At 39.4% G+C, this 17732-nt stretch overlaps 1 protein-coding gene across 1 annotated transcript in view; it reads left to right on the top strand.

The window, feature by feature from the left end:
* The window catches only part of tecta (tectorin alpha), a 48039-nt gene that overhangs the window by 22031 nt on the left and 8276 nt on the right, over window positions 1-17732 (top strand). The window contains exons 19-24 of the mRNA XM_060912501.1: window positions 63-265; window positions 2880-3043; window positions 6724-6972; window positions 14400-14562; window positions 16606-16690; window positions 17347-17466. Coding sequence (XP_060768484.1) covers window positions 63-265; window positions 2880-3043; window positions 6724-6972; window positions 14400-14562; window positions 16606-16690; window positions 17347-17466 — 984 coding nt within the window. The remainder of the gene's footprint in view (window positions 1-62; window positions 266-2879; window positions 3044-6723; window positions 6973-14399; window positions 14563-16605; window positions 16691-17346; window positions 17467-17732) is intronic.

Consider the following 17732-nt stretch of genomic DNA (forward strand, 5'->3'; position numbering starts at 1 on the left):
GACCACATTCACCAGGTGAAGTTCAAGTTTCACTTTAGTTCATTGTAATTTCTACTGACCAGGTGAAGATGACATTATTCAAGCTGAGGTGACATGCAAACATGCTCAGATGGAGGTGTCGATCTCAAAGTGTCGCCTCTTCCAGCTTGGCTTTGAGAGGGAGGATGTGCGTATTAATGATGAGCACTGCTCTGGCATCGAGGGTGAAGACTTTATCTCCTTCCACATCAACAACACCAAAGGCTATTGTGGATCCATAGTGCAGGTGACCATCCCTTCACCAAATGACATTTGAAACTAGCTAACAGTTTGAGACATGCAACACTGGAAATTTTGCTATGCTATCAGTTCTTCAAGATCTCTAGCCAACCCATAAGCCTATTTCAATAAGTATAACATTTATTCTATGTATTGAAGGGTTCTCCTTCTCCTAACACACCACATTCAGTTCCCGAAGGCTTTGATAGTTAGTTGATATGTTGAATGTGATGTATTAAATAAGACACAATGCTTAATAGTAGTGCTTTTACTCTTTAGGAATGTCATGTGACATAAGTGTGCCATGCTTTATTGCATATGGAATACGGTATATGATATCTGTTCAAATACACAAGTTTGAATTGAACTAAAAATGCATATTTATGTTTACAGTTACAGCATTTGATGTTCAGCAGATGTTCTTATGTAGAGCAATGCACAGAACTGCCTCATGCTAATATAATCATGCTAATGCAAATAGGTTGGGGTTTAAGAATACCCTCAAGATAACACCATTCAAGATGATGATGTACGATAAGCTAGTACAGCAACAAATCAATACAAGTCAAGTTTTTTTTTGTTGTTTGTTTTTTTTAAATTACAAATTAATGTGTATTTTATAGTTCTGAGGCAATTTCAGAATTACAGCTGACTCCAACAGTCTACCTTCACAACACAGACCTTTCATTTCATCATTAAGAAATTAATGCAAAATATTTTACTAATGCATTCCTAATTATTCAAGTAGATGTTTTATTTAAGTTGCCATACAATATTAGTTGTTACCATCCATCCATCCATCCATCCATCCATCCATCCATCCATCCATCCATCCATCCATCCATCCATCCATCCATCCATCCATCCATCCATCCATCCATCCATCCATCCATCCATTATCTATACTGCTTATTCATCAGGGTCATGGCAGAAGCTGGAGTCAATCCCAATCTTGGGGCAAGAGATGGGGTTTCCAATATATCACAGAGCTAATATAGAAATGAACAAATTCATATTTACAGTTATGGGCAATTTAGAATAGCCAGTTGCTAAGCCGCATCATGGTGGTGTAGTGGTTAGCACTGTCGCCTCACAGCAAGAAGGTTCTGGGTTCAAGCACAGTGGGCCTTTCTGTCTGGGGTTTGCATGTTCTCCCCGTGTCTGCATGGGTTTCCTCTGGGTGCTCTGGTTTCTTCTACAGTCTAAAGACATGCAGTTAGGTTAACTGGCTACTCATATTGCCCATAGGTGTGAACGTGTGTGTGAATGGTTGTTTCCCAAGCCCAGAAATGGGAGGGTTGCGGCAGGAAAGGCATCTGGAGTAAAACTATGCTCCAATTGATATGACATGTGGATCATTAGGATCCACATGGTAGCGACCCCACACACACACAAGTGGGACAAGCTGGAAGGAGTGAGTAGATAAACTTATGTCTTTGGACTATGGGAGGAAACTGGAGAACCCAGAGGAAACTCATGCAGGCATGAGGAGAACATGCAAACTCTACACAGAAAGGCCCCAATCGGCCACGAGGTTCAAACCTAGAACCTTCTTGCTGTGAGAGAACACTGCTAACTACTGCACCACTGTGCCATCCCTAGTTGTTACCAATAGTGGCTAAATTATCAGTCATATTCATAATGTATTATCATCCCTACTGCTTTTGGTTAAAAAACAACAACGACAAATTTTTGACTCACATTAGTGAAGAACAAGGGAATCTTGTTTGAAAAATAAAATTTGACAAAGCCATAATTGTTTTCCAAAAATAACTAGAAGGGCACATGGTAGTGTATACCTCCACCAAGCCACATATTATCAACATCAAAATCAAATCACTTGAACTGAGGGTAATACTAAAGTTGTACACCAAATTTCATCAAAATCCACTCACTGCTTTTTGAGTTATATTAGGAAAAGACAAAAAAAAAATCCTGTATCCACACACACACACACACACACACACACACACACACACACACACACACACACACATATATATATATCCAGATTTGCGTCAAAATGTAATCAATTGTTCCTCAAAATGTAATCAATTGTTCCTTGGCCCATGGCCCACCTTTCCTCAGAATTTCATCAAAATCTGTTCACTACTTTTTGAGTTATGTTGGGAACAGTCAAACAAACAGAGGTGAAAACATAACCTCCTCCAACAAAGTTGGCAGAGGTAATTAAATGAAACAATTAATGGTACTTGACTCTAGCTGGACACTACTGTATATAAAAGGAATCTGACTTCTATAAAGTGTAGTTACCTGGATAAATGGATAAAATAGGAATCGAACCATACTTTTAACTGTAAAATCCATCTGAACTTTATAATGAGTGTCACAATTGTCCTGGGTTTCAAGGATTTTTCATTTAGGTCTTGAAAATAAAGTAATCTAACAAACTGTAAGCCGCTCAGTAATTATTATAATAGATATGGCAGTAATTTGGTTGGGATTTTGTTAGCCTTTTGTCTGTACTGACCTTGAGACTGTTTCTCATAATGCAGTCTTCATTATGCACTCATTCAGAGCATATTACCTACTCTGAGAAAGTAATTCTATTCCAAAGCACTGACATTGTGAGTGCTTTGTGTGTGGCTCTTTGTGTCCAGTCGAATGGCACGCACATCATGTACAAGAACACAGTGTGGATCGAGAGTGTGAATAACACAGGGAACGTGGTGACCCGTGACAAGACCATCAATGTGGAGTTCTCTTGCGCTTACGAACTGGACATTAAGATCTCCCTGGAGACGGTGCTCAAGCCCATGTTGAGGTCAGAGGTCAACTGAGGTTATTAACCTGCATTTCACAATGGCTCCATGATTGCACAAAGGCCTTATTCATGAGTCCTAATCTTGTGTTTGTTATAGTTGGTAGATGTAATCCAGGAAAGGTTAAGTATTTGACATTGAACCTCTGTTTTTCGTAGTTTTGTTCTGTTTTAACAAGTAAGCTTACAATGCATGTTTAAATAATTAGCAGTTAATATTTTATTAATACAACCCCAATTCCAAAAAAGTTGGGACACTGTGTAAACTGTAAATAAAAACAAAAATGTGATCATTTGCAAATCATGGAAACCCTATATTTTTTTGAAAATAGTACAAAGACAGCAGATCACATGTTGAAACTGAGAAATTTTATTGTTTTTTGAAAAATATGTGCTCATTTTGAATTTGATGTCAGCAACACGTTTCAAAAAAATTGGGACAGGGGCATGTCTACCACTGTGTTGCATCACCTCTACTTTTAACAACACTGTAAACATTTGGGAACTGACGAGAGCAATTGCTGTAGTTTTGAAAGAGAAATGTTGTCCTATTTTTGCACGATACACAATTTCAGTTGCTCAACAGTTCGGGTCTCCTTTGTCATATTTTGAGCGTCATAATGCGCCAAATGTTTTAAATGGCAGACAGGTCTAGATTGCAGGCAGGCCAGTTTAGCACCCGGACTCTTTTACTACAGAACCATGCAGTTTTAATATGTGCAGAAAGAAGTTTGGCATTGTCTTGCTGAAAGAAGGAAGGCCTTCCCTGAAAAATATTTTGTCTGGATGGCAGCATGTTGCTCTGAAACATGTATATATCATTCAGCATTCATAATGCCTTCCAAGTTGTGCAAGCTACCCAATGTCACATACATTGATGTACCCTCATACCATCACAGATGCTGGCTTTTGAACTGTGCACTGATGATAAGCTGGATGATCCCTCTCCTTTTTGGCCTGGATGACGTGATGTCCAAGATTTCTAAAAAGAATTTCAGATTTCGATTCATCAGACCTTGGGACAATTTTCCACTTCACCTCAGTCCATTGTAAAAGCGCTAGGGCCCAGAGAAGGTAGCTGTGTTTCTGGATATTGTTTATATCTAGTTTTAACTTGCATTTGTGGATGCAGTAATGAACTGTTTTCACAGATGATGGTTTTCTGAAGTGTTCCTGAGGCCATCCAGTGATTTCCACTACAGACATGTGTCTGCTTTTAAAGCAGTGTGGCCTGAGGGCCTGAAGATCACAGGCCTCCAATGTCAGTTTTCAGCCTTGTCTCTTGCATACAGAGATTTCTCCAGATTCTCTGAATCTTTTAATGATATTATGTACCATAGATGATGTGATCCCCAAATTCTTTGCAATTTTACATTGAGGAATGTTATTCTTAAATTGTTGTACTGTTTGCCCAAGCAGTCTTTTACAGAGCGGTGAACCCCTCCCCATCTTTACTTCTGAGCAGTGGCAGCTGGTAGTCTTTCAAACAGGGGAGGCTGGTCGGTTACGATATTTCCAGATTTTAAAAGAAAAAACATCAATTTTGCCCATACTCTTGCCTCTGATCTGGCTGATTGTTGGCAGGGTCACAAACTGTGAAATAATAGGTTCTTTTGGCCCATTAGCCTATAGCAATATACATGATGGTGGGGGGTATATTTTACCCCCCCACCATCATATTTTATATTTTAATATAAAATATTTAATAATAGGTATATTTTAACATTTTATATTTTAAAATTGTGGCATATTGTTTAAAAATTGATCATTATTGAAAGCAGCTCTTTGTCAGGAACCTCAGCAGTAACAGCAGAGTGTTCTGGAATAGGCACAAGCACTGACCTTGGGGAGCCAAACATAGAGCTGGGTGCCACACATTTAATTCAATGACACTTTCCCTATATTTTACTTATTTTGACTGAGAAATGTTTTATTGACAATTTTGATAACCCTTCACTTTTAATCCAGGTCTGTAGTGTGAAATGTTCTCGGCTGTGTTTTTGTTTAAAAATGTTTTCCAAATTGTAGCTGTGATTAATTCATATCCAGAAAAATATATATTCTAATATAATATATTCAGCATAAACATTTTAAATAGATTCTATATTTTTGGTCCATCCATGACATATTACTAAAGTAGCCTATTTACTGTTGTTGATGTGGGTCACTTGCTGTTAGCCAATTCACTTTCTCGTACCAGGAGAGCTGAAAGGAACGAGTATTATTCCCTACCTTTTTCACCAAGTCAATTTGAGGCGTTGGTCTACCCTGCTCTTTAATTTTAATTTTTTCCTCGAAAGGAAGACTGGCAAATGGCTTCGCCAAAATTAAATCAACAATGCTTGGCATCCGTGCGCAGCTTTCTTGCTAGCTGACTAGCCCCCTCAAGTTCAAGTTCAGTCACTCAAATAAACGAAATTTCTGGAACTAAGATAGCAAACTTGACAACACTATATTTACACTTTATTTACAATGAAAATATATACAAACTAAAAAAGCTGGTAGAAACCATATGTAATGAATGAAATCGAAATGTAAGCTGATCTCTTACAATCCACCACACCACTTGCGAATCCGCATGGGACTTAACTGAAATTCACCGCTGCCTGTCTATATTTGAAACGAGCTGTCAATCAAAGAAAATATCCGGCCGCTTTCACCAATCACCAGTCTCCTCGCGGAAAGCTTTGCTATGTCCCTCCCACTGTGAGGCTGGGAGTCCGTGGGTGGGTGTTTTTGCAGTATTTGTCCAATAACCGTCTTGCATTTTGAGATTGAAAAGCGCATAGCTCCCAAATGCCATTGAAGTCCACTGAGGCTGGGAGTTCGTGGGACTCCGTGGGCGGGCGGTTTTGCAGTATTTGTCCAATAATCGTCTTGCATTTTGATATTGAAAAGCGCATAGCTCCCAAATGCCATTGAAGTCCACTGAGGCTGGGCTGCATCGCGCTGTCACGAGGGGGAAAAACTCACGCACACATTAGGCGAACTGGGGAAAGTTATAACGGAATGATTTCGCACTGTAGTTGGGTTGAGCACATATATTTCTATGATTCTGGATCTGAAATAGCAATGTTATAAGGTTGGCTATAACATAAGCCTAGCGCAATTCATCCTACACGATGTTCGTCATTTTTAGAGGAGGCTGAGCCTCCCTCGTTGTCTTAGAGCAATCGCCTGTGCTTCTGAGAGACTCCGCCTCTGTGGGATGTTCTTTTTATACCCAATCATTTTACTGACCTGTTGCCAATTAACCAAATTACTTTTTTTTAGCATTACACAACTTTTTCAGTCTTTTGTTCTCCCTGTCCCAAGTTTTCTGAAACGTGTTGCTGACATCAAATTCAAAATGAGCATATATTTTTCAAAAAACAATACAATTTTTCAGTTTCAACATTTGATATGTTGTCTTTGTACTATTTTCAATGCAATATAGGGTTTCCATGGTTTGCAAATTATCGCATTCTGATTTTACTGATGTTTTACAGTGTCCCAACTTTTTTGGAATTGGGGTTGTAAATTTGTTATTTTGAAACCTAATTTATTTGTAACCCCAAAATGAATGATAGCAATAATTGTTTTTGTCATACATTTGAAGATCAAAACTTTGTGTTCCAGCCCACAGTAAATCATTAAACATGTTTAAACATGCTGTTTCTCTCTCTCTGTCTGTCATTCCACAGTGTAATTAACCTCACCCTCCCCACCCAGGAGGGAAACTTCATCACCAAGATGGCTCTTTATAAAAACTCCTCGTATCGGCAGCCGTACCGTGAGGGTGAGGTGGTTCTCAGTACACGGGACGTGCTATTTGTGGGTGTTTTTGTGGAAGGAGCCGATGACAGCCAGCTCATCCTCATAGTGAACATGTGCTGGGCCACACCATCACGCTATAGCAGTGACCGTCTCCGTTACATCATCATAGAGAGAGGGTGAACACGCACTCACAAACACGTGCACTATTATAGCTTTTATGACACACGATATTTCACATTTTTTGAAGTTTGCTAACAAATTATGGGTTTATATTTATAATGAAGAAAACTAACAGTGCCACTTTTTGAAAAAGGCTAGAAGTTTAATCATTTCTTAATTTTTTTTAGTGAATAAAAGGAAAGCTTAAGGGATTTGTACTGAAAGAGTAATTTTTAACATAAAGTAATCCCAGGACACAGCACTTTTAGATAGATAGATAGATAGATAGATAGATAGATAGATAGATAGATAGATAGATAGATAGATAGATAGATAGATAGATAGATAGATAGATAGATAGATAGATAGATAGATGGTACCTGTGCAAAAGTCTTAGGCACCCTTTTTTCATATAAACATTGTTATAGATTTCTATTTTATGACTTTTCTACATTATCGAGTCAGTACAAAAACATTTAAAAACTCTAGAGTCCAAGCGTTCATTTTCCAGCACAAAAATAAATGTTACAGAAAAAAAAATTTTGTATCTGAGCAGCATATTACATAAGAGACCACTTTTCAGATTAAAAAAAGAAAACATAATGAAGGCTCCCGGGTTTTACTGCAAAATTAAGAAGCGAGTGTGACAAAGTGTCCAGAAGAACTGTGGCTGTTTCTGTAAGATGCTCAGTAAAACCTACAGCTCATTTCCTTATAAAACTGCACTCATTGTACCTGAGACTACTATTTTTTTTTTTTTAAAGCAAAGGTTCGTCTCGCACCAAATATTGACTTTGTTTCATTTATTATGGCTTACTCCTGTTTATAGTATTTTTTGTAATGTTGAAACATTTAATTTCATTATTTTTAAGCAATTTTTGGTCTACAGCTTTCTTTACATGTGGCTAAGACTTTTGCACAGTGTGTGTGTGTGTGTGTGTGTGTGTGTGTGTGTGTGTGTGTGTGTGTAATAATATATACAGTGGGGCAAAAAAGTATTTAGGCAGCCACCAATTGTGCAAGTTCTCCCACTTAAAAAGATGAGAGAGGCCTGTAATTTTCATCATAGGTACACTTCAACTATGAGAGACAGAATGGGGGGAAAGAATCCAGGAAATCACATTGTAGGATTTTTAATGAATTAATTGGTAAATTCCTCAGTAAAATAAGTATTTGGTCACCTACAAACAAGCAAGATTTCTGGCTCTCACAGACCTGTAACTACTTCTTTAATAGGCTCCTCTGTCCTCCACTCGTTACCTGTATTAATGGCAGCTGTTTGAACTTATCAGTATAAAAGACACCTGTCCACAACCTCAAACAGTCACACTCCAAACTCCACTATGGCCAAGACCAAAGAGCTGTCAAAGGACACCAGAAACAAAATTGTAGACCTGCACCAGGCTGGGAAGACTGAATCTGCAATAGGTAAGCAGCTTGGTGTGAAGAAATCAACTGTGGGAACAATTATTAGAAAGTGGAAGACATACAAGGCCACTGATAATCTCCCTCGATCTGGGGCTCCACGCAAGATCTCACCCCGTGGGGTCAAAATGATCACAAGAACGGTGAGCAAAAATCCCAGAACCACACGGGGGGACCTAGTGAATGACCTGCAGAGAGCTGGGACCAAAGTAACAAAGGCTGCCATCAGTAACACACTACGCCACCAGGGACTCAAATCCTGCAGTGCCAGACGTGTCCCCCTGCTTAAGCCAGTACATGTCCAGGCCCGTCTGAAGTTTGCTAGAGAGCATTTGGATGATCCAGAAGAGGATTGGGAGAATGTCATATGGTCAGATGAAACCAAAATAGAAGTTTTTGGTAAAAACTCAACTTGTCGTGTTTGGAGGAGAAAGAATGCTGAGTTGCATCCAAAGAACACCATACTTACTGTGAAGCATGGGGGTGGAAACATCATGCTTTGGGGCTGTTTTTCTGCAAAGGGACCAGGACGACTGATCTGTGTAAAGGAAAGAATGAATGGGGCCATGTATCGTGAGATTTTGAGTGAAAACCTCCTTCCATCAGCAAGGGCTTTGAAGATGAAACGTGGCTGGGTCTTTCAGCATGACAATGATCCCAAACACACCACCCGGGCAATGAAGGAGTGGCTTCGTAAGAAGCATTTCAAGGTCCTGGAGTGGCCTAGCCAATCTCCAGATCTCAACCCCATAGAAAATCTTTGGAGGGAGTTGAAAGTCCATGTTGCCCAGCGACAGCCCCAAAACATCACTGCTCTAGAGGAGATCTGCATGGAGGAATGGGCCAAAATACCAGCAACAGTGTGTGAAAACCTTGTGAAGACTTACAGAAAACATTTGACCTCTGTCATTGCCAACAAAGGGTATATAACAAAGTATTGAGATGAACTTTTGTTATTGACCAAATACTTATTTTCCACCATAATTTGCAAATAAATTCTTTAAAAATCAGACAATGTGATTTTCTGGATTTTTTTTCTCATTTTGTCTCTCATAGTTGAGGTATACCTATGATGAAAATTACAAACCTCTCTCATCTTTTTAAGTGGGAGAACTTGCGCAATTGGTGACTGACTAAATACTTTTTTGCCCCACTGTGTGTGTGTGTGTGTGTGTGTGTGTGTGTGTGTGTGTGTGTGTGTGTGTGTGTGTGTGTGTGTGTATATATATATATATTAAACTTAGGGAGTGCCTAAATGTGGAGTTCTGGATGAGTGTATGAGCAAAATTATTTGCAAGGGCACAAAAAGAACCTAAATATAATAATAATATAGCATATGAACCATTGAATTGTGTCGTGTAGTGTATTTCATGTCAGTAAATTGCTGCATTCCCTTGTGACAGTGAGACCAATAATGAGATGCGCTTTTCAGTTACGAATACATATTTATTCCTTTCTTTGACACCGCATGCCATGCACCAGAAACAACACCATGACATTTATTATGGTGTGATTCTGCTGGGTACCTGGTGGACAGCAGTGAACGAGCGCTTTAACTTTACAACATTACTATATAGTTACAATCGAATATTATCGGATATAAGAATTAATTGATATCGATCCGCAGTAGTTTTAGATTGTCAAAAACTAAGGAAAGATGCTCATAATTACTATTGAACAAAACAGTAAATGTGTTTACATGAGTGTGCACAGTAAGAAATTGTTCAGGTAAAAAAGTATACAATGCAAAGATGCATTGCCTGCTATGAAAAAAAAATCATCTATATTTTCTGTGAAATATGTGACTAAACAATCCCAAGGTAATTTTTTAAAAAGCATATTAAAAATTAGTGCTGGATAAAACCCATCTATCTTATGTAAATTAGGATAGAAATTTTGTTGTCTGGTGGTCAAGGGTTGATGAGGCACATTGCCTTGCACTTACGATCGGGTTCCCTGTGGTGGTACACGTTTATCGTTCATATGTACAGACGTCGTACAGTCGCAAAAGCCATCAAAAATCAGGTTGATGTATTACCATATTTTCACATGCGGGGAGCTCGGCTCGTAAGGACCACGTGTAACATACTATACTCGAGACAAATACTTGAGAGCAGACGAGGGTCAGAAAATGTTTGGAAATGTTTGGCTTATCCTCTGGTTTTGGTGTTTTACGCCCAAAGATGAGTCAGGTACACAGGAAAAGGCTCAAAACACAATCAGGGATAAATAAGGCTTAGAACTTGCACACCTGTGAGATTGTTAAAGTGCATATCCTGGACCAAATTAATTTTTTTATATGAAAGAATGTCCCTTTACACACTCATCCAGAAGAGTACTTTTTGCACAAGGCCATCTGTCTACAGCAGAAAAAGAATAAAATAACGAAACGCGTCTGGAAAAATCCCAAGGGAGTCTGGAGCCAGAATCGTGACGTTATCTGCGGAAGCGTCAGCAGGCTGCGCGAGCTTGCACGGTTTCAGTGCACAGCCTGTGTAGACCAAGTTTAGCAGCTAGCGATTTTGCATTGAAATATGGAATTGTCACCTGAGCGCAATGTGGGAAACGATGAGTACTAATCCCATCAAGATTGGTGTTGCTACACCCTCCTACGATACATCTGTTAACCATTTTAATAATTACGCGATAACGTTGAAGAAATTTGCAGAAAACCACCAGGTCGTTTTCTCATAAACAAACCAGCGCTGACGTAGGATTCAGAAGGAGGCGTCCCGCACACAGTGTCACGAAAATCAATGTTTGCCGGGAAATCCAAATGCCAAGTTTTTTCAGAGGTGGACGAATTCACCTCAAATGGCTTGATTTCAACTGAATTTTCCTGGTATTGCGCAAGGTAAAAAAAATTGCGCAAAATGTGACAGATATTTGACCAAAGTTTAATATAAAATTGGAGAATTACATTGATCTTGCTTCTGAATTTACCCGTGATATGCACTTTAAGACTTTGTAATGACGTGCTGAAAACTGAGTTTGTATACTTTGAAATGAGATGAACAGAAAACTGAGGTCACATGTACAGTAGCTTTTTTGTTTTCCTGGCGTATAAATATGAGGCTGCACACAGGGGAAAAATGCCTTCGAATACGGCATACAAGGGAAATTCCCCATACATCTACGATTTAGGGCTGAGTGTTTTGCAGCTATTTGTAATACGTATATAGTAGGATGTGTCTACTGCGTCTGCAAGTATCAGTAGGTTAATTAACAGATATTTGGTTAACCACTAAATAAAGGGAAAACATCTTTAATTTGGCCTTTTTTCATATCTTCTCACTGACACTATGTGGACCTAGAGTATAACGAATACCTGAATAATGATTTCATTATTCAAATATTAACACCTCAGACAGTTAAAAGGGTGAATACATGTGCACACCCCTAATTTGAATTCCTGTGGCCTAGACTGAAGGACATGCCCAAATATAAAAAACCTTGAACATAAAAGACCATGAAATGTTCTGCTACAAGTGTATTTAAACTAGATGTTACAAGAAGAGGTAAAATATTATGTTGAAGTAAAGATATTCAGTTCCCCCTTGTGTTCATTTAAATTATCCTTACTTGCACGCATGTTCTTTTCATATATTTGTTCTTGCTTATTTTCTTGAAGTGTGACAATTTTTTTTTTGACTAATAATTTATGTGAAATTATTATTATGTCCACATTACACCTGGGAAAAACACAAAGATAAAATGGTATAATGGGTTAATCTCCCTTTTTTATTTGATAGCATGACAATACTGCTTGTTAGTTACAGTCTCTTCATCCAATAGCAGCAAATGACTAAATCTTTGCTTGTTATGAAAAACATATTTTTTTTCTGGAATCTAGAATTACTAACTGTCACTAGGACACAGTGACGGCCTTGTGTTGCAGTCGAGTCACTCAACCTCGAGTCCGAGTCCAGTCTCGAGTCCCCAGCGTTCAAGTCCAAGTCATTAAGGCTACATCCACACGACAACGGCAACGAGATGTTATTTAAAAATATACCGCGTCCAAATGGACAACGATCAGTAAAATATCAGGTCCATATGGCAACGCAACGCTTGCTGAAAACGATGCAATACACATGCCACACCTCTAGGGGCGCTGTAAGACGGTCCCTTCGGAGACACCAGAACAATAGAAGTAGTAAGGACGCATGCGCATAAACTATTATGCGCGAGACTTCATATTAGCCACAAAGTCAGGAAAATCTGTTCGTAAAATTACATTATAATGACCAAATACAATGAAAAGTATTTTTCCAGTCTCACCTGTGAAAGGTAATCCCATGTGATCTCGTTTGGACGGCAAACCTGTTGGTACAGTTAAACGCAGCTAATCTTTATTCTCCGCTTTGACCTATCCAATATGGCGGCGAGGATGACGTATGATTCTACGCGGAAGGCGGCGTCTTTAATGGTCCGGAATAAATTGAATGCTACACGTTGATGGATTAATTTGTTGTTTCTCACCTGTGAAAGGTAATCCCATGTGATCTCGTTTGGACGGTAAACCTGTTGGTACAGTTAAACGCAGCACATGAATCTTTATTCTCCGCTTTGACCTATCCAATATGGCGGCGAGGATGACGTATGATTCTACGCGGAAGGCAGCGTCTTTTATGGTCCGGAATAAATTGAATGCTACACGTTGATGGATTAATTTACTCTTCTACGCCCTTTTTGAGGAATGTATTGTAGGGCTTAACCAACATATGAAGAGGTGAGATCGCTCCTTTTTTTCCCCTATTTTTGCTGGCGGGATTGACTCTGCCCTAAGGGCTATTCTCTCTCTCTCTCTCTCTCTCTCTCTCTCTCTCTCTCACTTTGCACCATTACACAATAAATATTCACAGTGAAAATATTTTGTAAGCGCGTTTCATGAACCAAGTTATAGGATTTGTTGACAACTTGCATCGAGTTCGTTACACTTCTACCCGGGGTGAAGCACTCACAGTCATGTGGTTGTGACATCATCGTAAACAAATCCGTTCTACTCATCCAGACGACTTCACAATGGCAACGTTGCCAGATCTTTCCACTCTGGAACCCGTTCTCAAAAAGATTGCGTTTTGGGCACCCAAAACGCCGGTGCCGTGTGGACGCCAGGCCTAAACGATAAGCAATTGTATCGGAGTCACCTGAATCCATTGCCGTGTGGACAGGGCCTAAAGAACATTTCGAGTCGAGTCCGAGAACAAGACTCCAACCACACCATTTGACGGTGGCCATTGCTGCCTTTATGTGAAACCATGTCTGCTACTGTGTTGAACTAACATTACTGCTCGACTACTCCATTTTAGTTAACAGGCTACAGATAAAAAGCTTGTTCATCACTCAGCAAGCCCCGCCCACTATCAACAGGGCAAATAACGTGAGAAAGGGTCAAGTCAACACTCGCTAGTTCATCAGTCAGCAAGCCCCGCTATCAACAGGGCAATGAACACAGCATGTCACTTCCTTCTCTGGGTGGAGTTTTGTCAAACGACGATTGAAGTTCGAGGTTGTCCCTGTCGTCTCCTCGATAGTTGTTCTACATATGGAAAACACAGCAGTGCATTTTTTCCCACTGCACGAGAAGTCTGTATAAGCAAAGCGGACAATCCTAGGGGCTTCTCTCAAGGCATTTTAGCGCCATTAACATTAGTTTGTTCCTGAACATGACTTATGAACAGGTGAATGTGCATTCTCTTGCATGAAACTAGTATAAAAATCAATGTAGATGTAAATATCTTATGCCAAATTATTATGGCATGTTACAAAAAATAAAGAAAAAATCAGTCCTTGTCTCCAATTTACAAGTCCAAATGCAGTTAATGTACGAGTCTGAGTCCAAGTCATCAGTGATCAAGTACAAGTCAAGTCACGAGTCCTTAAAATTAGGGCACGAGTCGGACTCGAGTACTACAAGCCTGCTGTGTTGTTTACTCTTATTGTAACAGTAGGAATTTTTTTGAAAGGGTCATGTTCCACTTCTTTTATGGTTTAATCCATGACACTATGTTGGTTTCAGGTGTCCCAACATTAAAGACAACACTATTGGAATGGCGGAGAATGGTGTGTCTCTGACCTGCCGCTTTCAGGTCACTGTGTTTAAGTTCATCGGCGATTATGATGAGGTGCACCTTCACTGTGATGTCAGTTTATGTGACTCTGAGACTAATGCGTGCAAAGTGGTGAGAACACACACACACACACACACACACACGTACTGAGGACCTGTTTTTAATCCTCACTAGGTCAGCATGTATGGACATGCATGATGCTCATTATTGAAGGATACATTACTAACAGTTATATCATGGCACCGTGGAAGTCATGCTTCTGAGAAAAGGTGCTGATTAATTTTCTATAACAGCAGCTCTGACAGAAGTTCAGGCAGCAAGACAAAACGCAGGTTTATATTAAGGCACCCTCATTCTAATATCTCATTGTTTCCATAGCAACAACTTATGCAGGGTCTTGTATGGCGGATGCTCTCAGAAACATGTTTTAAAATAAAAAGAAAAACTCGTGTAATTTATTGTTGTGCTTTAGTTTTCTCTGAGCTGTTTATTGAGCATGTTTGAAAGGAGTCTCCAGTGTCAGTACTTTGTAACACTCGGAGCTTTTCTGAGGAAGACACTGCTATTCCTCAGTAACAGCTGCATTGTTCATACACGAGAAAGGAAAAAAGAGAAGGAGTGACTGTTTATAGCTGCTATAACATAAGTGATAACAGGGTAACAGTATGATCTGTGGTCGTTTAATAAAATTTTAAAAATGTAATTGGGATAAGAGGAATAAAACACTTTTGAGACATGCCGTTATCGGAAAATAATCACATTTTCCTGTCCCAGCATATCCTATCATGTTTATTCCTGACAGATGTTTCTTTAATCTATTGTGTAAAATCTTCCTCAATAGCCTGTTTGCGCACAATTTTTGACTCAAAATTTATTATTACATATTTTATTAAAATCTCTAAGCAAATCAGCCTCTCTCATTTGTTTTAAAGCCGAGTGACGTTCAATTTTAAGTTATAGAGTCATGGAATTCTGTGGGCTTCAGTCACATGTGTGACCCTCTACACCTAATACTCTTTATATCAGCTAATTTCATGTCTCTATGAAGGCAGTATATTTAATTTATCATCTTTAATTAAATGATATTCAGTCCATAAATACCTGTTAACTGTCTGATTCATGAGTTACATATCTGTTCTTATTTGTTACAGATATAATAATTCAGTCAGTTATATTCAGTCAATGTTAAAGGGGAACTGAAGTAATTTTTAAACTTGCTTTATTTCTTAATTAACATGTTATTCAATTATGTTTTCGGTTTTAGTAACCTTATATCGTGACTCGTATTGGCAACTAATTGCAATTAAATATTAAACTTATCAGCCTATTCGGTTTTTAGCCATGTTGAATTTAGTTCGTTTGGTCCACGGCAGGCGTCGCTTATCCGCGCGATCTTCACGAGACTTGTGCGAGACTTGGAAACATGAAGTGTCAGCCAGGTGTCAGTGCCGCCATTTTGAAAACTGTTTTCCAAATGAAATATTGCACAAAAATGAGTTTAAATGACGATTACTGCCTACTTTTTTTTCAAACTTTCCTGATTGCTGTCAAAACAAACAAAACTTCTGGCTTGATTACATCAACATTCAAAAGAGGGCGCGCGCGTCTTTTAACAATGTTGGCAGATGTTGGTCACTTTGATTTCCGCTGTACTGTACGTTTTACTTCTGTCCTACGATGTCTCGCACAGGTCTCAACGAATCTCGTTTACGGCCATTGCCTTGACATATGGACTGATATATTCTCATCTCATCTCATTATCTCTAGCCGCTTTATCCTGTTCTACAGGGTCGCAGGCAAGCTGGAGCCTATCCCAGCTGACTACGGGCGAAAGGCGGGGTATACCCTGGACAAGTCACCAGGTCATCACAGGGCGACTGATATATTACAGAGCATATTTCAAACACTCGTAACTTGCTATAGCAGTGACAAAATAGCTATCAAAAATGAATTCCTATATTTAATAAAATGAGAAATAGAATTTTGATAATAAAAAAATTGCCTTCAGTTCTCCTTTAATTAGCATATTTATTTATACTGAAGTGCAATGACATTAATAGTTCACATCCATAAATCTGGTTTGATAGAAATGAGACATGACTTTGCTTTTTTTGTGGCTATTTATTTACATATGCATATTATATTTATTCCTAGAACTGTCCACACAACAGAAGGAGTTACAGCGACTACAGTCAGCAAAAAGAACACATACTGTCAGTGGGACCAATCAGAAAACGAGGTACTGTGTGTTTGTATGTGGATGAGGGTGTGTGTGTGGTTCATTCATTCATCTTCAGTAAAGCCTTATCCTGGTCAGGGTAAGACTTCAAGGTTAGAGTCAGTGTCTTGTCCTGAAACACTGAGCACGAGGCAGGAATACACTCTGGATGGTGGTCCATTGCACTGCAAATTCGCCTAGTGGGTAGCATGTTTGCCTCTTGCCTAGGAGATCATGAGTTCTACTTGCAGTCAGGTCATACCAAAGACCATCAAAAAAATGGTATCTATTATCTGGCAAGGCTCCACAATACAGAGTGCTGAGTGTGAATATGGAGTCAAACTCTCGTGGTTACCAGAGGACCAGCCCTCCACTGGAATCCTAGCTATGTAATATTCAAGAGGCTGAGGGCTACTGAAATGGAGATTGCTGCCACCTGATGTGCCTTGTGGTAAGGGAAGGACTTTGATTTTTAGTGGTCCATTGCAGGGCACCCAAGGACACGTACATTCACACACTCATTCACACCTAGCGACAATGATAATGAGGTCTGAAATATACTGCATGTGTGAGGAAATAATTGAGCAAGGGAATTGCATTTGTGCCCACACTGTGTGTGTGTGTGTGTGTGTGTGTGTGTGTGTGTGTGTGTGTGTGTGTGTGTGTGTGTGTTGCAGAATCAGACTGGTGTGAGCAGGATAATGGAGGTTGTGAGCAGATCTGCACTAGTCAGGTATCAGGCCCAGTGTGTAGCTGTGTGACTGGAATGCTGCAGAGAGATGGGAAGAGTTGCCGCGGTGAGCACCACAAACACTCATACACACACAAAACTTGTTTTCGACAAACAAGTTATTTTAAAAAATGATGAAAATTATGGCTTATTCATTACCATGATTGACTTTAAAAGAAAACCCCCAGGATTTTTGTGGCTACTGTCTCACATAGAGGCTGTAGCCACTATGTCATCGTGTTTTAAGAATTAGTGTAACAATCACGCACTGCACATGCGCATACACGTGTTCCAATTAAAATGGCCGGTGAGTGTATACAATTCGGTTCACCA

The sequence above is a fragment of the Neoarius graeffei genome, chromosome 28, assembly GCF_027579695.1.
Source record: "Neoarius graeffei isolate fNeoGra1 chromosome 28, fNeoGra1.pri, whole genome shotgun sequence".
NCBI classification, from domain to species: domain Eukaryota; kingdom Metazoa; phylum Chordata; class Actinopteri; order Siluriformes; family Ariidae; genus Neoarius; species Neoarius graeffei.